This window comes from Bos mutus, chromosome 16 (assembly GCF_027580195.1).
Source record: "Bos mutus isolate GX-2022 chromosome 16, NWIPB_WYAK_1.1, whole genome shotgun sequence".
Lineage (NCBI taxonomy): Eukaryota > Metazoa > Chordata > Mammalia > Artiodactyla > Bovidae > Bos > Bos mutus.
The window spans coordinates 28,714,712-28,738,562 of NC_091632.1; the positions used below are offsets into that span (position 1 = coordinate 28,714,712).

Genomic DNA, 23,851 nt, shown 5'->3' on the forward strand with positions numbered 1-23,851 from the left:
AACAAAAAGAAAAATCAAAGAAAGAAAAAAGGAGAAAAGAAAAGGTATGACTTAGTGACCAGAGAAATCAAGGAGTAAGTGGTAGTTGTGAGAAAGGGTAGAACACAAGTGATTTGAAGATTCCAGGCTTAGGGGCTGAGGTAGACCTGGAGAGATCTGTATACACAAAGGAAGATTTGCTCTTCAAAATCAGCCTTTTCTAAGATTAAGAGAATTACTTGCAACTCTTCCTTTTTCTTACTCATAAAACTATATATAGTCCACTCAAGAAAGATAACTTTCACTCTTTTTGGAGTTTGAATGCTAAGAGATGGGCTTAGAAAACTGGAAGATTAAAAAGTAGAATGTGATTCATAATAGGTAATCATAATAGGTTTGAAGTATTCAAAATTTTAAAATTTTAGGACTTTCCTTGTGGTACAGTGGATAAGTGTCAGCCTACCAATGCAGGAGACATGGGTTTGATCCCTAGTCCAGGAAGATTCCGCATACTGTGGAGCTAGTGGGCCTGCCTGTCACAACTGCCGAGCCTGCACTCCAGAGCCTGTGCTCTGCAAGAAGAGAAGCCACCACAATGAGAAGTCTGTGTGCAGCCATGAAGACCCAAATTAATTAATTAAAAAATGTTAAAAATTTGAAAGCTATATACTGTTCATATACAGTTGAGTAAATATTTCTATCTGTAAAAAAAAAACAAAAACAAACATTGGCCTTAAGATACCTGCTTGAGCACCCAGTGACCAGCTGTACCAGTGTAAAATAAAATTTGTCTATCCCGGATCTGCTCTTCAGCATCCTTCAGTCACAGACTGGGATCACAGAGCACCCTGGGCAGCTCATCCATGTGTCCTCAGGAGGGACTCCCACCCCTCTTCCTTCTTCATCAGACGGAGCAAGATAGACTTCGTTCCAAAAGAAGAACTACCGAATCCCCACATTTAAAAGATTTCTCCTTCTTCTGAGTCTGGAACAGTAAAGACTTGACAAATCCAGTGCAGTCTTTGCCAGGATACTATAGGTGATGAAATGCCGAGCTTGTGTGACATTGAGACTTTATAACTTACTTAAAATCTCACATTCTATGATGGTACTTATGCCCAGGAAACTTTGCTTGAAGGGAGTGGAAGAATTTTCATTTGCAGTTTAATTGTCATGTATCTTCAGTAAGGACTGGATTTGTATACCAGTGACAGAAAACTCAATAAATACTGGCTTGAGCAAATGAGGATTTGCTTTTCTCATGTAATGTGAAGTCCAGAGAGAGACAATTCATGGCTGATGCAACTGCTGAAGAATGTTACCAAGGAACTCATATCCTGTGTTCTTAGCCTATAGTTGTTGTCTTTATGATCACAAGGTGGCTGTTGTATCTCTGGAGACTTCATGGAGTTTTTGGAAGGAAGAATGGGGAAGGATAAAGGGAAATTGCTTTTTGTAAGGCTTTGCATATTTTTGATAGACTGTATCCTCTCAAGAGATTGATAACCACCTTTCCTTGGCCAGAACATGTGGCATAGTTGGCGTGACTTGATATTTAACTTATCGTATGTGAAAGTAGTATAGAATAGTGGTTGAGAACATGCACTTGAGTTTGAAAATTTGGCTAGCTCTGTGACTTTTAACATCACTTGTGTTGATTTCCTTATCTATAAAGGATTGAGTTAATATATGTCATTATTTAAGTGGACATGCATAGCTTGTGTTAAGTATTAGTTATCATTAGCATCTTCACCACCTGGAAGAGTTATTGAAATTGTAACTGTAAATTTATCACTCAGGAAATTAGTTTTCTTTGAAATAGAAAATAGAAGAGCATTTAGATGAGTAGGTGTTGTCTCTGGTACCAGGGATGATCGAAAAGATGGTAGAACTTAATTACTTTTGTGATTGCACCACACTGAAAAAAGTTACGGGCAAGTTAAAATATTGGGGTCAGTTAAATTATTCATTTCATTCATCTTAGAACTTGATGGCCCACAGATTATTATTTTACCAGCAATCCACTGAAGTTCATTCAGCCCAATAGAAGTTTCATCTCTCATCAGTAAAAAATTTGAAGACTTACCTGTGTACTGAAATATGATTTTGTTGATACTGTTATGACTTTTTCCAATTTGTAATTAGTCTAATTAAAAAATGTATTAATTATTTTTCTATTTGTTTTTAGCCCCATCTGCTTTGATATGATCGAGGAAGCATACATGACGAAGTGTGGTCACAGCTTTTGGTAAGATGATTTTATTTAGTGAAATTGTCTTCTGGCAGTTTTTAACTTGTGTGTAAATGTAGCCAGTGAGAAGTTGCATTTTTATAGTTGCTGTTGGTTATTTTGAATCATATTTCCTTGACTGATATGACTTTATAGGTTTGACGTCTCAAGGCAAATGTGGTTAATGGTGTAGTTTCTGTGAAATACTTTGATTTACCATGAAATCAAATATGAAATTATAATTAATAAACTTCTGGGTTTATTAATTGTTTAAAGAGCTTTGACTGCTGTTTTAGGAAACTGGAGGGTGCTGGGTATCAGAATGAAGCATGAAACACCTTTAACTCACTCCTGGGGGTCAAATGTGAGGGTCGTTAAAGCAGGCTAGCAGGTCATTGAAAAAGGATATTAGAGGATTAAAAATTTCTGGTCCTTTAACACTACTCAGTGCTGTCTTTAGGTTATATGTCACATAAATTTGTGTATTTTGAAAGCATTTCAGTTGTGATGAAATACACATATCGTAAAATGTACCATCTTAGTCATTTTTAAGTGAGTAATGTTGAGTGTTGTTCACATTGTTGTGCAGTCAGTCTCCAGAATGTTTTCATCTTGTAAAACAGAAACTGTCCTTATTAAACAAGTCCCCATATCCCTCTTCCCCAACCTCTGCTAGTCACCATTCTACTTGCTGTGACTTTTGACTACCCTGGATACCTCATATAAGTAAATCAACCAGTATCTGTTTTTTGTGACTGTCTCATTTCACTCAGCATAGTGTGCTCCGGTTTCATCCATGTTGTAGCGTGTGTCACAGTTTCCTTCCTTTCTGAGGCTGAATGACATTTAATTGCATGTACAGTTGGCCCTACATATCTGCAGGTTCAGCATCTGTGGGTTCAACCAACTAGGGCTCAGAAGTATTTGAAAAAAAATTCCAGAAAATTCTAAAAAGAGAAACTTGAATTTGCAGCTCACTGGCAACTATTTCCATAGTATTTACATCATATTAGATATTATAAGTGATCTAGAGATGCTTTAAAGTATACAGGAGGATGTGCAGTAAGCTATATGCTAATACTGTACTATTTTGTATAAGGGACTTGAGCATTCTTGGATTTTGGATCCTTGGAGGCCCTGGAAGCAATTCCCTGTGGATACCAAGGGATGACCGCATGTATCACACTTTGTGCGTTCATCTCTCTGTGGACACTGGCGTTGCTTTCATCTGTTGAAACTACGGTTAATAATGCTGCTTTGAACACTGATGTATAACTAGCTTTTTGAAATCCTGCTTTCAGTTCTTTCAAGTGTTTACCTGGAAGTAAAATTACTGGATCATGTGGTGAATCTGTGTTTAATCTTCTGTGGAACCGCCATACTGTTTTTCCTGCCTGCAGTACAATTTTACATCCCCTCAACAGTGCACAAGGGTTCCAGTTTGTCCGTGTCCTCTCCAGTACTTGTTATTTCTGGTTTGATTCTTTTTTTTTTTAAATAATGGTCATCCTAATGAGTATGTAATTTCTGTATGTTTAATTCCTTTAGTTTATTTATTTATCTGTTTGATTCAAGATGATATATTCTACTTCCAACCAACTCCCTAAATTATTTACACTGTTTATTTAATATTTCTGTTGTGTTATACCCAACAGGCATACCTGCTTCTTTAACAACTCAGTAGCAATCGTTTTGCTCCCAGTTGTAGCAAGCAAAAATGTCTGCAGCCATTGCCAGATATCCCTTGCTGCTGCTGCTAAGTCGCTTCAGTCGTGTCCGACTCTGCGACCCCACAGACGGCAGCCCACCAGGCTTCCTGTCCCTGGGATTCTCCAGGCAAGAACACTGGAGTGGGTTGCCATTTCCTTCTCCAATGCATGAAAGTGAAAAGCGAAAGTGAAGTCGTTCAGTCATGTCTGACTCTAGCGACCCCATGGACTGCAGCCTACCAGGCTCCTCTGTCCATGGGATATTCCAGGCAAGAGTACTGGAGTAGGGTGCCATTGCCTTCTCCAGATATCCCTTAGGAGACAAAATTGCCCTTAGTTGAGCTTCCTGATGTAAAGCTGAAAGAGCACGGTCTTGAAGTTGATGGACCAGGAATCTAGTTCTGGGTTCTGGGTCTAAAATTTACCTTTGTCAAGTCATTCAGCCTATCTTCTGCTGCTGCTCTCCAACTCTCAACCCCCATTGTCTTCGTGTCTTGTCACCTCTTCTTCTTTCACAGATTTGAAAGGAAAGTGTGAAAACAGATTGTAAGGTGAGGTTTTCATTTTTCCTAACTGCCCTCCTCTAACTTATAATTTACTGTGGCATTTAAAAAAAGCTTAAGAGTGTGCTAAATCAGTTCAGAGATCTTGTTTCACTGAGTTGTGAAATATAATAAATTACTGATTGACTTTATAACTAGACAGTCCTAGTCTTTTCAGTGAGTCCTGTAGTCTTCATGATATGTCTTTAGGTCATTGTTGGGAAGCCCCATTAGTTTCTTAAATACCCTTTTTTTCTTTCAAATAAAAATAAAGTTTAGATCCTTGTTACAGTTCAAGTTACTGTGTTACACTCTGATGTGATTATGTTTTAAAATACCTACCAGAGAGCAGTTTTTGGTAGGATAGAGATAATAACATTGACAGGAACCAATAAACTTGGAGTCTGACAATCCCACCCCCAGGCTTGATAAACTATGAAATATTTTGTGGTGGTGGTGGTTTAGTTGCTAGGTCATGTCCACCTCTTGCAACACCATGGACAGAGGAGCCTAGCAGGCTACAGTCCATGGGATTCTCCAGGCAAGAATACTAGAGTGGGTTACCATTTTCTTCTCCAGGGGATCTTCCCAACCCAGAGATTGAACCTGGGTATCCTGCATTGTAGGCAGATTCTTTACCAACTGAGCTACAAGGGAAGCCCCTAAATATTTTGAACTTTTGTTTAAAGCAAAAGCTCATAATTATTTACCTTATCTATTATGTGAGGCCTATGGAACTTTAGTCATGAACAGTAGCCTGTTATATCAACTCTTTGCTAACTTGAACCCTGGGGCTGGTAACCTGGAGTCAAGTTGTATGCCAACTGAAGGCTCAATCCAGAGTATTAACACTAAATCAAATTGAATCACATTAACTGTTTATCCCTGGTCCCACTTATAAATGATAAGTCTTTCCTAGTAACACGTTGGAGACCATAAAGCAGGAAGTTCTTTCTCTTTATTCATTCCCACTTCACAGTGAACCTGCTATTAATATTAGCTATAGTCTAACTTAAACTCAGTGATATCATTTTAAAAAACTGGCTTCTGTATGGTATAGAGATAAGGCTTGTTCTTTCTTTCCCTCTTGCTGTCTCCAGGTTGTCCCCTGTCCCCTGCTTCTCTGACCTCATGTATACCAGTGGCTGATTTACTATTTGGCTTTATTACAAATTAGTTATAATTAATAGGGTCCCTCAGTGTTGTCATCACAGCATACCTGTGATCAAGCCTGAGGGTCAGTTTGTCTCTTGGGACTTTTGACTAATCGACCATCTTGTACTTTACTAGTACCAGGTTGTTATATACAAGCGCTGGTACTAATCTGTTCTTTCTGTACCCCCTTTTTTTTGAGAATTTTCTAATTACTCAGTTTTCTTTATCTGTTTATCCCTGTTGATTCAGACAGAGAAATCTATTATATTTTGTAGGTAGGTAAGTACTTAATAGGAGAAACAGAACAACTATATACATCTGTGGAGAAATGGTCATTCTTTGTGATCAGATCTACACTTGTTAGGGAACACAGGTGCCCATTTATGTCAGCACACTGTGGTACTAAGTCTTTTTTAAGAGTTGCAGTGTGAGTACCTATTGAAAACTTCTCAGGTGGACCCCAAATATATATATCCTTCTTATCTCTTTATGCTCACCTATTTCGATTGCTAGTTCAGGTACTTGCTCTTCTTTTGGAATCCACAACACTGCATTTGGACTTGTGTTGGTCAGGTAGATAGATGAATGAGAATGAATCAGAGTTACTGTGATAGGGCTTCTCAGGCAATGCTAGTGGTAAAGACCCTGCCTGCCAGTGCAGTAGATACCAGTTGCAGGTTCAGCCTCTGGGTTGGGAAGATTCCCAGGAGGAGGGCATGGCTACCCACTCCAGTATTCTTGCCTGGAGAATCCCCATGATCAGAGAAGCCCAGCACCTACAGTCCATAGAGTTGCAAAGAGTTGAACACGACTGAAGCGACTTAGCATGAATGCATGCAAACTTTCTTGAAGTATTTTATATGACCCGGAAGGCAACAGAAGTATGTCTCTTTTTTGTTTATATCTGTTTTTTCATGTATTCAGCATTTATTGAGTTCCAACTCTTCAGTGGGATATTAGGCTAGATATTGAGGGTAGAGAGATAAATGAAACAAATCTCTGCTTTTAATTAGCAAATAGAGCTGCTGAGACATATACACAGATTAAGTACAGAATAAGACAGTTACTATTTCTCAAACTAGAGAGGAACTACCTGAGGTGGTAGTCAGGTAGTAGATGTTATAAAATAAATTTGATTCATCTTATTATCACTCCACTTTTGTATGGTGGGATGTAATTTGATACATTTAAATTTTACAGTTTAGATGGGTATTATCAAGTACAGTGCAGAAAAGTCATTTGAGCTTCTGTTTCTGGTTGTGTCCTAGACTTCTTTTTTTTCCTTCTGGGAGAGGATGGTATGGTAATAAGCTTAATAACAAGAGATATGATTTGGGGGTTGAAGAAAGGAGAGGAAAATACTGGATTCAGGAATAATTTGTATATTGACAAACTCTCTAAATTTGTGTATTGACAAACTCTGTTTAGTTTATTGGTAAACTAAATAAACAATTTAGTTTATTCTCATCATTTTATTTGCTCATTTTCCAACTAGCATTTTTTTCAAAAGCTATTTGCTATAACCCCTAATGTCCTTCTTCTGCTTATCTGTTAGCCCCTGTCTCCCACCTTTAATAACCTTCTCAGATTCTCTCCTTCTTGACTTGCTTTATTTGAACATGCAGGTGTCTTTTATTTCCTCATGGTCACACAGAGTGGCCTGTGGGATCTTAGTTCCCCAACCAGGGATCTAACCTGGGACATAGCAGTAAAGTGCAGAGTTCTTATCACTGGACCTCCAGGGAATTCCCTGCAGTTTTGTTATTTTTTTGGTAAGGATTAAATCTTGTCATGTGGGCAAGTATTCTGGTAATATTAATTCATTTCCTTTTCCCCTAAGCAGACTATAAATGTTTCCATGTTGGAACTTTTAATCTATTGTATTTGCATATCTTCTTTATGCTTTTCCCTTGCAATAAAAATAAAAACAACTTAACATTAAAATGAAAAAAATACTATTTCTTTCATTGAAACTTCCATGTAGGAATTTTTTTCCTATATGGAATCTATCTTGTGGTAATATGGTGTTCCTAGCCTGGTCATAGTTGCAAGGGGGGTGATGATATTGTTTCTGGAACACTGTGCAAGGCATTTGTTCAGTGTGTGAGTACCTATTAAATGCCAGAGACCACCGTTACAGTGATTCTCTGTCGCATCCTCCTCTTTTGCTTGTCTTCCAGTAACACGTGAGATGAGAAAGTAGATAATAACGAGAACAGAGCGACCTGATAGTTGTAGGTTTTTGTTTTGATAAGGTGGAAGAAAGTAGGCAGATACAAAAATCTCCTTCAGTTTATGAAGGTGAAGTAAATTTATAGCAACTTGGACCCAGAATAAAACAGGTACTGTCAGTGGATAGCCAACAGGGACCTACCATACAGCAGAGGGAACTCTGCTTAATGTTATGTAACAACCCAAATGGGAAAAGAATTTGAAGAAGAGTAGATACATATATATGTGTAATTGAATTACTTTGTTGTTCACCAGAAACTAACACAATAGTGTTAATCAACTATACTCCAACGTAAAATAAGATGTTAAAAAAAAGAGATATTGTCTTTTTTTTAGGAATCATCTTTATACATAAATCACTCTAATAAAAATTTAGAAGTAACTTTTTTTCCTGATTATTAGGAGCAGTACATGTTTACTATAGAAACTTGTAGACACTGCCAAAGAAAAAGTTTCCCATAATTATATGACCCAGAGGCACATACTGTTAACACTATGGTGAATGTCTTTTTTGATTTATTTTAAATGTACACATTTAAATGCACACAGTTTTGGTGTGGAGTCTTCAGGATTTTTTTTTTTAACAGAGTATCATGTCATCTGCATACAATTATAGTTTTACCTCTTCCTTTACTTTTACCTTTTATTTCTTTTTCTTGTCTGATTGCTATGACCAAAACTACTAGAACTAATGAATGAATTCAGCAAAGTAGCAGGGTAGAAGATCAGTATGCAGGAATCTGTTGTGTTTCTTTACACTAACAATGAAATGTCAGAAAGAGAAAGTAAAAACAAGACAATCCCATTTAAAATTGCATTAAAGAAATTAAAATACCTAGGAATAAACTTAACCAAACTGCAGTCCATGGGGTCATAAAGAGTCGGACATGACTGAACAGCAACAACAAAGGATAATGAAAGATCTGTATGCTGAGAATGATAAAACATTGATAAAGGAAAGATGATACAAAGAAGTGGAAAGGTATTCCCGGCTTTTGGATTGGAAGAATTAATACTGTTAAAATGGCCACATTGCCCAAAGCAATCTACATATTTAATGTGATCCCTATCAAATTATCCATGGCATTTTTCACAGAGCTAGGACAGATAATCCTAAAATTTATATGGAACCATAAAGACCTAGACTTGCCAAAGCAATTCTGAGGAAAGATAGCAAAGCTGGAAGCATAACCCTCCCAGGCTTTGGATAGTACTACAAAGTTACGGTAATCAAAACAGCATGGTGTTGGCATAAAAACAGATGTATGGATCAATGGAACAGCATAGAGAGCCCAGAAATAAACCCACATGCATATGGTCAATTAATCCCAACAAAGGAAGCAAGAATATACAATGGAGAAAAGACAGTCTCTTCAGCAGGTGGTGTTGGGAAAGCTGGACAGCTGCATATAAATCTATGAAATTAGAACACTCGCTTATACCATACACAAAAATAAACTCAAAATGACTTACAAACTTAAATATAAGAGATGGTACCATAAAAGTTGTAGAGGAAAGCATAGGCAAACATTCTTTGACATAAGTTACACCAATGTTATCTTAGTTCAGTCTACCAAGGCAAAAGATAAAAAAATAAAAGCAAACATAAATAGATGGGACCTAATCAAACATATGCTTTTGCACAGCAAAGGAAACCATAAACAAAATGAAAAAATAACATACAGACTGGGAGAAAATATTTGCAAATGATGTGACCAGCAAGGGCTTAACTTCCAAAATAAACAGGTAGGTCATGAATCTCAGTGTAAAACAAACAAACAAACAAAAAAACAAAAACAGCCCAATTAAAAAATGGGCAGAATACCTGAATAAACATTTCTCCAGACATACAGAGGGCCATCAATTGGGTGATAAAATGCTCCACATTGCTAATTCGTAGAGAAATGAAAATCAGAACTACAGTAAGTATCATCTCACATTGGTCAGAATGGCCATCATCAAAAAGTCTACAAATAAGTAATTGCTGGAGAGGGTGTGGAGAAAAAGGAACCCTCCTACATTATTGGTAGAAAGGTAAATGGGTGCGGCCCTTGTGGAAAGCAGTCTGGAGATTCCTGAAAACACTAAAAACAGAGTTACCACATGACCCTACAATCATACTTCTAGGCACATATCCTGAGAAAATGCTACTTCAAAAAGATACATGCACTCAAATGTGCACAGCAGCACTATTTACAGTAGCTAAGACAGGGAAGCACCCGAAATATCCATCAACCAATGATAAGTGGATAAAGAAGATGTGGTGTGGATAAAGAAGATGTGGTATATATTCAGTGGAATATTACTCAGCCATTAAAAGTAAAGCATTGGCATTTTATCAACATGGGTGGACCTAGAGATCATCATACGAAGTGAAGTAAGTCAGGCAGAGGAAGACAAATACCACTTAGAAGCAGGATCTAGAAAAATAACACAACTTATTTATAAGACAGAAACAGACTGACAGACCTAGAAAACAACTTAGGATTACCAAAAGGGAAAAGGGCTGGGAGGGATAAATTGAGTGTGGGATTAATAGATACACAGCATTGTATATGAAATAGGCAACAAGGATTTACCATTTAGTTCACGGAACTATATTCAGTACCTTGTAATAACCTGTAATGGAAAAGAATCTGAAGCTGCTCGTGTGAAACTAACAAAACATTGTAAATTAACTACAATTTAATTAACAAATTTTAAAAAATGTACACATACACAATTTTTTAAAACAGTGGAATTGTATCCACTGTGTTAAAGATTATTTTTATTCAGTAACATAGTGAAAGTCGCTCAGTCATGTTAGACTCTTTGCAACACCATGGACTATATAGTCCATGGAATTCTCCAGGCCAGAATGCTAGAGTGGGTAGTGTTCCCTTCTCCAGGGGTTCTTTCCAACCCAGAAATCGAACCCAGGTCTGCTATATTGCAGACGGATTCTTTACCAGCTGAGCCACAAGGAAAGCTGAAGAATAGTGAAGTGAGTAGCCTACCCTTTTCCAGTGGATCTTCTGACCCAGGAGTCGATCTGGGGTCTCCTGCATTGCAGGTGGATTCTTTATCAACTGAGCTATCAGGGAAGCCCTAGTAATGTAATGATTATTTTCATAATATCAATCTGATATTTCTTTTCTATTTAGTTGAATGACATTTTCAAAGTTTTTATTCTAAGGCAATATACAATTGTCAAAAGCCAAGCATTATAGAAATAAATAATCTGAAAAGGGAAAAATTTATCATAATCTTATTTCTCTAGCTAGGCCTATAATAGTTATTATTTTTCATGGCTTATAGTTACATATTATGATATGAATTTTATTGGCTCTATACATTGGATTGATGTTTACAAATTTATGTAGTCAATTTCCTAATGTCTTGGTTGCTTCTAACTTATTTTGCTGTTTACAAATAACTTTGAATTGAACATTTTTATACTTATATATATTTGCTTATTTCCTAAAGATAAATTCCAGGAAGTAATATCACTGCATCAAAGAGGTTTCACAGCCTTAAGAATTTTCCATACTATTTGTCTTCTAGAAAGTTATGGTAGTTAAATTTCCTGCAACAGCATATGAAGTTATTCATTTGTACATGTACTCCTAACTCTGATAGCCTTTTGTTTATTTTTCTATTCTGATTGGTAAAAGGAAGTATATAATTTTAAATCACTTTATCATCCTAGTGAAGATGGTATTTCCCATGCTTATTGACTAATTTTTGGTTTGTTGATTTTTCTGTTCTTCTCTGATTTTCTTTTTATTTGAATGAGCTCTTGTTATATTAAGGCTATCAGCACTCCAAGAACACAGTTTGTTTGCTTAACTAAATTGTAGGCTTTTGTTTTTCTTCCTATTGTTATGTACCGTTTAAATTGCATAAACTTACATTTTAAATTTTATATCCTGTAGGCTTGTTACTTGAGTTTATTTTTAAATAACTTTCATATACTATTATCTAATAAATGTCCTATGTACTTTTTTTATGATATAGAAGTATAAGCTGTAGTAAAGTTGATAACTGCTAGATTACTTATGTTGAAAATGAGGAATAGAAAACTAATAGGCATTATTTTGTGACCAGTTTGCTAATTAGTCACTGATTTAATGAAGCCTATTTTATTTTTTCTTTGTTAATAGCTACAAGTGTATTCATCAGAGTTTGGAGGATAATAATAGATGTCCCAAGTGTAACTATGTTGTGGATAATATTGACCATCTGTATCCTAATTTCTTGGGTGAGTCTTTGGAATGATTTTTAATTTTTAAAAATATTCAGTCCACAAAAGGTTGTGCTAGCACTAATTTATTTAGAGAACATAACTTAGAGGTAAGCATGTCTCTGTCCTAGTCACCAGAGTCCTTTCCCCTGTCTTCCTTGGGTTATGACATTGATTCTGTACTATATATACCATATATCATATTATATCTGTTTCATTAAAAAAACATTGGTACAATTCTTAGGTTCTTACACTGATAGCTAGGTAGAATGTGAGGCTGTAGGAGAATACCAGAGTCTCAGATCCCTGTCTCTGTATCTTGTGCATTCTTGTTTCTGTTTTGGGGCAGCAGCAGTGGAGGGAAAAGTTAATGGAGAATGGCAAGGAGGGGAAAAGTTGGGTATGAGCACTCCTGGATGAGAGAACAAGAGGTTATGGCCTGAGGGGCAACTGAAAAGTAAAGCTGGGAAAAGCAAGACGTGAATATGGAACATTTAAGGAAGGAATGGTGACTGGAGAAGACAGATACAAATAGGGAACCTTAAGGTAAATGGTAAGTAGTTGGGAATAATACCTAGTCGGAGACCAGTTATGAAAAGTCTAGAAATTCTGCTTGTTGAAAAGCCTTAGGTAGTGTGGAAAGTCTTCAGTTTGAGTTTTTGTGAATGAAGATTAATTTTCAGGTGTGGATCGGCAGGAAGTAGGGCACTATTGGTTATGTATATCAGAGAGAATAATTCTTCTTTCTAAAGCGTAACATACTTGGAGGTAAGGATATATAGATTCTGACCTCCCTGTGCTTCAGTTGCACTTTGATTTGTTTGGTGTTTTATAATATTAAATCATGACATGGAACCTGTTTAGCCATGGCTTTCCTTTTTTTATTTCTGTTCTAAAATTCCATTGACTTCAACCCTTTCTTCCCTTTCATTCTTCATTGCACTCCAATGTCTTTTCATAAAGGAAAATAAATCATTGGATGATTGCATAGCAGAAAGGAACCCTGAAGAAAATATTTTGATGATTTTCTGTTGAAATACCAAGCTCTTCTAGATAGATAAAATCTTATAACAAACTAGGAGAATGAACTTAGGAAAAGAAGAAATACTAATTGATATGATGCTCTGTGGGACTGGACTTCGTGAGCTGAGTTAGGGAAACTGAAGTCCTGCAAAGCAGACGCCTTTGTCCTTGAACTTACGAACATGGATTGATGCTAGTTTGTGAGTTTTAGAATCACTTCTCTTTGAGTTCTTATAACTTCAGAAAGCTACTCCTTCTTTTGGAATGGTTAAGTACAGCAAGGAAATCAGTGATCTTAAGATTTTGGTATTTACCAAAAATTTCAGGCAGTATTCCTTAATGAAACTATAAGTTAGAAATTCTCTTACGTAAATTTCTAAATAGAGTGAGAATACCATACGGAAGGAGTGTGAAAATATTAACACTAAGATGTAATTTCATAGTTTATATATTCTCAAATGTATACATTCAGTGAATAGTGAAGTCATAATTACTGTTTTCCTTAGCTAGACATTATCTTCATTATGATCTAGTTTTTAATCTTCTCTTTATATGGGTAAAGAATTTTGGTTTTAGGTAATTTAAGCATTAAGTATTTTATGCCCAGATTTGAAGTCTTGGATATAATGCAGCTTCCATATGAGTATTTATGTCAGCCGTAGAAATAACATGTCATCCTGATACATTTATTCTGTTTCACTGCCTGTCACCCTTTCCAGTCTTTACCTTTATACAGTGACAGTCAAATCCTTAGGTTCTTGTGCACTCAGGAAGCTACTGAGATCTGTTTCTGAAAGTGATATATCACTTGTTTTTTCTGTACTGAAAAAAACACAATTTATTCCCATTGATTTAGTTTGAGATTACATGATTTGTATAATGCCTGTAGTTCTTCGCTGGACTAGAAAAATGTTGAGCCTTCTAAAAGTAATATCAGATTTCTTCTTGAGCATTGTAAAATAAGTGTAAGTTATATGATTCTGAAGTATTCTAATATTTTTATTGATAGATAAGGATCCTTCGCTTTTAATGCTTTGCATTTACTTGAGTCATGGCTAGAGGGCTAGAGGGCTACACATTTTCAAAAAGATCTTCAAACCTTTTTGCTTGGATGACACATAAAAATTCTGAAAAATGATGTACTTCCCACATTGATGCCATATTTAAATTAGCATCCAAATTTTTTCTTTGTAAGTTTTAGTGCTTGTAAAGAATATAGTTTAAAAAGTATTATAAATATGGTTATTTAAAAATAAGCTTTTATCTCTTTTTAAAATGTATCTAGTGGAAACTGAATAGTATAGTGATTTGATACTTACCATAGTTTCAAAAAAACAATGAGAAATTTTGTATTTTGTCCCTTTGAACTTCTGCTTAAGAGAAGTGGGCAGTTATGGGCACAAATTGAAAATTGCCCACATAATTTTGTCATTATGTATTTTTGGGACTTCCCTGGCAGTTCCCTGGTTAAGACTCCATGCTTCCAATGCAGGGGGCACAGGTTCAATCATTGGTTGGGAAATTAGGATCCCACATGCTGCGCAAAGTGGCCAAAAAAATACACACACACACATGTACACACATGCTTGAAATTCTTACTGATTTATCTGTCGTACTTTTCTGTAACAGAAAATAGAAATTACAGACTTTGAAGATTCTTTTGAACTTTTGAGTGTGGTTTTCCTGATTTGTAATTATTTGACATGCATTTGATCAAATAAATATCTACAAATTTTGTAAAATATTAGACATAAAAATTTATTGAAAGTGCTTAATGTGTGATGATGTTCTTCTCAATCAGTTCCATTGCCACTGATAGTTATTACTAGGACAGGGATTCAGTTTCATGTATATTTTCTTAATTTATTTAGGATCATCACAGTTTTTTAAAAAAATTGGGATATAATTGACATATAACATTGTGTAAGTTTAAGACTTTTCCTTTTTATTTTGAAAAGGGTAAGTCATGAGAAACTCGGCTTACATAAATACTCTGATGGGGATGGAAGGAACTTTGTTCCAGCACTGTCACTTATTTCTTTGACCTCCTTCTGAATTACATGCTTCAAAAACAGAAGCACTCATTTAGTAAAAAAAAAAAAAAAATTTTTTTTTACCTGCCGTAATCATGAACAAATCCACTTCTTTCTTCAGTTTTAATGAGAGCAAAGAATTGGAAGTCATACACTCCAAACACAAGCGGATTTGGTTTTCTGGTCTTTAGACTCATGCATTTTTTGGTCAAGACAGGTATTTCGATTTTTTCCTTGCATGCCGTGAGCCCTACACTACATTTCCTCCTTTTTCTTCTTCCTCTATCTTTCTTCTTTCCTTCCCCCTTCCCCCAAAAGGGGCATAACTCTCACTTTTTGCCTTTCTATCCTCTTTGCTCTTTAGTTCAGGTCAGTTGCTCAGTCGTGTCCTGGCTCTTTGTGACCCCATGGACTGTAGCATGCCAGGTTTCCCTGTCCATCACCAGCTCCTGGAGTTTGCTCAAACTCATGTCCATCGAGTCAGTGATGCCATCCAACCATCTCATCCTCTGTCATCCCCTTCTCCTCCTGCCTTCAATCTTTCCCAGCATCAGGGGGTTTTCCAGTGAGTCAGTTCTTCACATCAGGTGGCCAAAGTATTGGAGCTTCAGCTTCAGCATTAGTCCTTCTGATGAATATTCAGGACCGATTTCCTTTAGGATGGACTGGTTTGATCTCCTTGCAGTCCAAGGGACTCTCAAGAGTCTTCTCCAGCACCACAGTTCAAAAGCATCAATTCTTTGGCACTCAGCCTTCTTTATGGTCCAACTCTCACATCCATCCATGACTACTGGAAAAACCATACCTTTGACTAGATGGACCTTTGTTGGCAAAGTAACGTCTCTGATTTTTAATATTCTGTCTAGGTTTGTCATAGCTTTTCTTCCAAGGAGCAAGCGTCTTTTAATTTCATGGCTGTGGTCACCATCTGCAGTGATTTTGGAGCCCAGGAAAATACAGTCTGTCACTGTTTCCATTGTTTCCCCATCTATTTGCCATGAGGTGATAGGGCCAGATGCCATGGTCTTCATTTTTGAATGTTGAGTTTTAAGCCAGCTTTTTTACTCTCCTCTTTCACTTTCATCAAGAGGCTTCTTCCTCTCACATGTAGGGAGTTCTGGGGACCCTTCCCCTTACCAGGCTGCTCTTTGTCCCAGTGTGTTCAGGAATGGGGACCTGTTAGGTCCCCTGTTTAGCCTGAAGCTGTTCCAGGCCACCAGCGAGGACTGGGAAGCAGTGTTGAAGCTTGTGACTGAGAACATGAAATTACAGAGCGGGCCTGTGGGCAAGTGAGTCTGGGGATTGCGGGAACTGGGCTGTCTTTCGCTGCTGTTGCTGGGAGGCTCATGCAGGGCCAGGGGGTGTGTCTCCTCCAGCCTCTGCAGTGGCTCTCCTGCACTCCTACGAGGGCTTACTCCAGCTCTCCTTGTCCTTCCGTGATGCGTGATCCACCTCCAGCACCCCTCTGCCCCTACCACCGCCCCCCCCCACCAGCAATCTGTTTTCTAGTGTTCTCTGTGGATAAAATTTGTAAATTGAATGGTCTTACCTCTCTAATGAATGACCTTCTTACTCTTTAATGTAAAAGACAACATACATGCAAAATTTAAAATCTCTGCTTTAAAAAAAGTCACCAACACATATAATGTCTTTACTACTGCCAAGTACTTTTCCAGGCACTTTATACATTCTCAGTCCTATGACACAGGTAGTTGTTGTCATCTGCATTCTTTCCGTGGGGGAACTAAGGCACAGAGAAGGCAAGTAACTTGTGTAAAGTTCAACAGCCCCAGTAAATGGTGGAATTGGGATTCGGTCCTGACTCAATTATGTGCTTTTACTTTGCTATCTTGCCTCTAAAATGACAGTTGCTAGAATGAAATCTTTAGCAGTAGAAAGGCATTTTGTTTGTTTGTTTTTGGCTGTGCTGTCCTTGTGATGGAGTGTGGGCTCTTCATTGCAACATGTAGTCTTTTCTGGTTGTGGCATGTGGGCTCAATTGCCCCATGGCATGTGGGAACTTAGCTCCCTGACCAAGGATCAAACCTGTGTCCCCTGCATTGCACAGTGGACTCTTAACTACTGGACTACCAAGGACGTCTGAGAGAGGCATTATTTGTTCTTAGTACTATGGTTATTATAAGGATCCAGAGAATTACAATTAAGGGTTTGGAACATTCATGGCCAGTGTTAAATGAGATTTCTTGAGATTTTACCCTTTTACTCCCTCCCACCCCCACCCTACCCCATTTTGGGGCACACCATGTGGCTTGGTGGACATTGGTTCCCTGACTAGGGATTGAGTGCAGACCCATGGCAGTGGGTCCTAACCACTGGATCACCAGGGAGTTTCTCACACACCCTTATTTGAATTCTTTTCCACTTCTTTTCCTGTGTAGTGAGTCTCTGTGTGCTTATTATTGCCCAGTTCTAATGTTACCTTCTTTGTGAAAGTCTACTCGTTAACATTTTAATAACTCCTTGTCCTGTGTTCTTTTTAAATCCACATCAGTGATGGTCCTGATGGTCATATCATAACTGATGCATTGTATGTGTTTGTCTGCTTGTTCTTAGTTGCTTGTGTCTCTAAGTCTTACTTAGGTTGAGTCTTATCTTTAAACCTTTGTTTCTAGTGTGGGCCTGGTATCTCTCTGATTTTTTAGAAAATATTTTTAGTAAATTGTGGTATGGTGGGAAGTATTAGATAGGTTTATATCCTAGCTTTGTCTGGTATTATATGTCACCATGAGTAACTGTCTTGTGCTCTTTCTAGTATTTCCTCATCTCTAGAATGCAAAGAATAACCCATAGGATAATGTCTATAAATTAAAGACTAGTACATTAAACTAGCTTAGTGCTAGTTGCTCTTTTCTTTTATCAGTTTTTTTTTTTTTTTTTTAATCAGTTGTGTGTTAAAGATGAAAAATCTATTAAAAGTGGCTGGAACATCAAGGGAAATGTATTGATTTACACAGAAAGAATCTCTAGATTGAGTTAATTTGACATCTCAGTGGTATGATCAGTTCTTTCCGTCTTTCCGGCCTGCCTTCCCCAGCGGATGCATTGGTCCTTTGGCTAGCTCCCCTCAAGAGAGGTGCAGGGTGGCTCAGCGTGATTCCAGGTACCATCCCTAGACGAAGGCGGACAGAGAACTCGTTCAAGCCTTCTCTTCTGAAAGACAGCATACCCTTATTGGGCAAAACGAGGTCTCAGTAGTTAACCATTTTGTCAGTCACTGTCAAGAGGATATGACTAGATGGATTTAGGTTAAGTCAAGCATCATTCTGTAGGGCCAGGGAGGGATCTAGCCTCTCTGAAAGTATATGACAGTTGGCATTCTGACATTTGGGAGAAAATAATATTCTTATTTTTCTTTATTTATTATTTTTAATTATTTGTATTAATTTTTTGACCACACTGAGCTCTGTGTGGAATCTTAGTTCCCCAATCGGGAATCAGGCTGGCGCCCCCTGCAGGGAAAGTGCGGAGTTTTAACCACTGGAGGGCCAGGGAAGCCCCTCATGTTCTTATTTTTTTAAAAAGGGTTAGAATGGCTTTTAGATAGAAAAGTCACAAGCAAAAAGAACAACAAATGAAAACCTTTAGTGCCTCCCTCATAGAATCTGCCAGTTACCCTGTAGAGTGTGGAATGGTCTCTTAGAGTCAAGAACTGTTTCCAAATGCTATAGTGTCATCACTGACACATGTAAGAGAAAGTACATATTCTGAAGAATTTTCCTTCTGCAGTAATAGTAATGGTAATAATAGTGGTAGTTGTAGTAGTAGCTGTGGCAAAACTGTTTTTAATTTCAAAAAAAAAAAAAGCATATTCTGCTTAGCATTTTTTTTCCCTGACATTTGAGACTTTTTAAAGTTAAATAGAATCCATTTAAATAGAAGTTAGATGGATAATTTAATAAAAATACAGATTATTTGTGCTTTTTGTTTTGTTTTTGTTTACAGTGAATGAGCTCATTCTCAAACAGAAGCAAAGATTTGAGGAAAAGAGGTTCAAATTGGACCACTCAGTGAGTAGCACCGTATGTTTCAACTCTTTTATTACTATTTTTAATACATTTCATTTTGCTTTGTTCATTGGTTTAATACTAATTGGGTATGCAAGCTTAGCATATTACTGGTTTTTCTTAAAGGAGATCTAGGATTATCCTATTCAATAAACAGCTTTCTTTGGTCTGAATTGTCTAGAATTTACCCTTTTGAAAGGTCTGTGGGGTAATACTGAGTCAGTTGGCTTGTAACACATTGCATTTAAAGAATTATATGGCAGGATGAAACTATGGGTGGTCATTTGAGAAAATTCTCAATTTGAGAGGATTAACCCCAAATTACTGAAGCAAGTGAACTTAAATTATTACCTTACCAAATACAAAGTGGAAAAGATGGTTAGACAGGTAATTAAAATCTGGGCACTTGTTTTGAAGGGAATTATACCTTTGGAGAAGATGACTTGACATATCTTGAATGTGCCTTTCATATTATTTAAATGTATTTAAGGGAGAAATAGTGATTAAATTATAATTAGAAGGCATTGGGGAGCCACTAGCTGGGAAGGAATAGGTTGGAACATTATAGTTTATTTTTGATATGTAATAAACATTAGAAAATAGCAAGCATTTGTTTTTGACTCTCTAAAACAGTTTTGTTAAGTTGGGTTTCTTCTTTGTTTTTAGAATGGCCACAGGTGGCAAATATTTCAGGATTTGTTGGGAACTGACCAAGATAACCTTGATTTGGCCAATGTCAACCTCATGCTGGAGTTACTAGTGCAGAAGAAGAAACAACTGGAAGCAGTAAGTGGCCCCTGAACTTGAAAATTTTTATTTTAAAAAGATATAAAAATATTTAAAATAATAGGGTAGTGTTAGTCAGTCCAGTTTTATTCAGTAGGAGTTATCTGTAAACTATCACTTATATCCCTTTTTCAATTGAAAGAAAGAACAAATTCTTATAATACAACTTACTTGCAGTGTCCAGTTTTTATTAACAAAAGCTGAGTGTTCAGATCATGAGAAAGTACAGCTTCATTTTAACAGGGAACAATTATTATTGATCTTTTTTCTTCTAATGAATCTTCACCTCTTCACATGTGGGATTTGGAGGAGAAAATAGGGATTATTTTAATTTACATAAAATCCTTCCAGCGGGTGTGGGTTAACAGTAGCAGTAGTCGATGGCTTAGCTAAGGGCATTTAGAAAGATGGGAACAAAAACAAAATTATGTCCTGTTTTCATGTAATGGAATCTAAATAAGTGAAAAGTTACATTTATTTCAGGTAAATAAATGTAAAACATATAAAATGAGAATTTGTATGTATTAGTTAGGAATTGAGTATGCTCCATTTGAATAAAGACTGTATACGTTAATATAAGCAGATAGCCACCCTTAACTACTTTGAACACAAAGGGGATATAAATTGACAGAATAAGGGAGTGAGAAGCTCACACACATAAAAAGGAAGAGCTTAACAAGCAAGCGTTAGGAACATTGGAACCATCACTTCTTTGGTGAATATAAGGAAATGAAATCAGGCATTTGAATGTTGTCAGGAGAGTTTCTGTTTTACTTCTCATGACTGTTTCTTTGGGACAGGTTTGATTTTCTTTTATTGGATTTTTATCCCATGGGAGATAATGTGGTTACCTGTACTTGTGAATTTATGTTTTTTGATAAAAGAAGAAAAAGAGCCTCTCAACTTGATTTTTAAGAAATTCTGTGGATTGATTCTGATTAACATAGCTTAGATCTGGATGAAACTGAGTAGAATGGGAATCTCTTAGTGGAAGAAAGGAGTAGTTGAGGTTGAGCCGACTAAAACGAGGCTCCCTGTTGTGTCTTTTTTCATGGTGGGAGTTTCTCTGGTGGTTTTTTTCTGTGGGGGCGGGGAGAGTGGGATGGCTTTATCTTTTATTTGCTTTTCTTTCTTTCAGATTTGTTGAGATGTAACTGATATATCATTGCTCATTGCTTAGTTGTTCAGTCGTGTCTGATTCTTTGGGACCCCATGGACTGTAGCCTGTCAGGCTCCTTTGTCCATGGGATTTTATAGGTGAGAAATACCAGAGTGGGTTGCCATTCCTGTCTTCAGGGGATCTTCCCTACCCAGAGGTTGAACCCGTGTCTCTTGTGTCTCCTGCATTGGCAGGAGGATTCTTTACCACTGGTGCCACCTGGGAAGCCAAAATTGATGTATAGCACTGCATAAGTTTAAGGTGTATAGCATAATGACTTGACACACATATATTGTAAAATGATTATCACAATAAATTCAGTTAACATCATCTCATATAGATAAAAGAAAAGGTTTTTTTTTTTTCATGATGAGAGCTTTTTTAGGATTTACTTGCTTAGCAACTTTCAGATATACCATCCACTACTGTTAACTATTGGAGAAGGCAATGGCACCCCACTCCAGTACTCTCGCCTGGAAAATCCCATGGATAGAGGAGCCTGGTAGGCTGTAGTCCATGGGGTCACTAAGAGTCAGACACGACTGAGCGACTTCCCTTTCACTTTTCACTTTCATGCATTGGAGAAGGAAATGGCAGCCCACTCCAGTGTTCTTGCCTGGAGAATCCCAGGGACGGGGAAACCTGGTGGGCTTCCACCTATGGGGTCGCGCGACTGAAGCGACTTAGCAGCAGCAGTGTTAGCTATAGTTATCTTGTTATACATTGTATCCTTGTTACTTATCTTAAAATTGTAAGTTTGTACTTTTTTGTTTGTTTTTTCCCTTTTTATTTTTTTAAAACTATTTTTATTGGAGTATAGTTGCTTTATAATGTTGTATTCGTTTCTTCTGTACAGCAAAATGAATCAGCTACACATATTCATATAACCCCTTTTGGACTTCATTCCCATTCCGGTCACCATAGCGCATTAAGTAGAGTTGCCTGTACTATACAGTACATTCTCACAGTTATCTGTTTTATTTATTTAAACATTTTTAATATAATTTCATTTATCTGCTTTTGGCTGTGCTGGGTCTTCATTGCTGCCCAGGCTTTTCTCTAGTTGTGGTGAGTGGGGCCTTGCAGTGAGAGGGCTTCTCATTGTGATGGCTTCTCTCGTGGAGCATGGACTGTGGGACACACGGACTTTAGAAGTCACGGTTCCTGGACTCCGGAGCACAGGCTCAATAGTTGTGGCCAAGTTGCTCTGCAGCATGTGGGATCCTCCTGGATCAGGGATCAAACGCGTGTCTCCTGCATTGGTTGATGGATTCTTTATCTCTAAGCCATTAAGGAAGTTCTAGTTACCTGTTTTAAACATAGTATCAATAGTGTATATGTGTCAATTCCATTCTCCCAATTTCTCCCGTCTCCCTTCACCCTTGGTATCCATATATTTGTTCCCTACATCTATGTCTTTATTTCTGCTTTGCAAATAAGATCATCTATACTGTTTTTCCAGATTCCATGTATATGTTTTAATATTCGATATTTGCTCTTCTCTTTCTGACTTAAACTTTACTTTGTATGACATCCTAGGTCCATCCATGTCTCCACAAATGACTCCATCTTGTTCCTTTTTGTGGCCGGGTAATATTCCATTGTGTGTATTATCTCCTCTTCTTTATCCATTGCTCTGTTAGTGGACATTTAGGTTGTGGAAATTGTACTTTTTGATCTTTATTCAATTTCCCCTGTTCCCTGCTTTTGGTAACCACACATCTGATCTTTTTCTGTAAGCTTGGTGTTTTTTGTGTGTTCTTTTAAGATTCATATGTATGTGAGATCATATGGTGCTTGTCTCTCTCTCTGACTTATTTCATTATACTGCTCATGAGGTCTATCCATGTTGTCACAAATGGCAGAATTACCTTCCTTTTTGTGGCTGAATAGCATTTTGTTATATGTACATATACCATCCTTGTGGCTCAGCTGATGAAGAGTCTGCCTGTAATGCAGGAGATCTGGTTTCAATCCCTGGATTGCGAAGATCCCCTGGAAAAGGGAAGGGCTACCCACTCCAATATTCTGGCCTGGAGAATTCCATGGACTGTATAGTTCATGGGGTCTCAAGAGAGTCTAACATGACTGAGCGACCTTCACTTTCACACCACATCTTTATCCAGTCATGCGCTGATGGACACTTAGGTTATCAACATATCCTGGCAGTTATAAGTAATGCTGCATTGGACGTGACAGTGTAGGTGTTTCTCTGACATAGTGGTTTAATTTCCTTTGGATATATACCCAGAAGTGGGATTGTTGGATCACGTGATAGTTTCATTCTTAATTTTTTTGAGGAACCTGCATTCTGTTTTCCATAGTGGCTATACCAGTTTACTTTCCTACCAGCAGGGCACAAGGGTTCCTTTTTCTCCACATCCTCACCCGCATGTGTTCTTTCTTGTCCTTCTGACGGTGACCATTCTGACTAGTGTGAAGTGACGTCTTCTTGTGGTTTTGACCTGTATTTCCCTAATGATTTGTGATGTTGAATGCCTTTTCATATACTTGTTGATTATTTGAATATCTTCTTTGGAAAATCCCTTGCCCATTTAAAAATTTTATTATTTGGGTTTTTTTTTTAATTGCTATTGAATTATATTAATTCTTTATGTACAGTATTTTTTATATTAACCTCTTATCAGATATATGATCTGTAAGTATTTTCACCCATTCTGTTGGTTGCCTTTTCATTTTGTTGACCATGTCTTTGGTTTGCAGAAGCTTGTACATTTGATATAGTTGTACTTGTT

At 37.2% G+C, this 23,851-nt stretch overlaps 1 protein-coding gene across 6 annotated transcripts in view; it reads left to right on the plus strand.

Annotated features, from left to right (window-relative positions):
- Positions 1–23,851, plus strand: part of COP1 (COP1 E3 ubiquitin ligase) — a 222,681-nt gene that overhangs the window by 24,349 nt on the left and 174,481 nt on the right. For 4 of the 6 annotated variants that reach the window (XM_070384887.1, XM_070384886.1, XM_070384884.1 and 1 more), the window contains exons 2-5: positions 2,168–2,227; positions 11,990–12,087; positions 19,089–19,165; positions 19,817–19,936. In XM_070384887.1, coding sequence (XP_070240988.1) covers positions 2,168–2,227; positions 11,990–12,087; positions 19,089–19,165; positions 19,817–19,936 — 355 coding nt within the window. The remainder of the gene's footprint in view (positions 1–2,167; positions 2,228–11,989; positions 12,088–19,088; positions 19,166–19,816; positions 19,937–23,851) is intronic. The other 2 variants (XM_070384885.1, XM_014481367.2) reach the window with 1 other exon arrangement.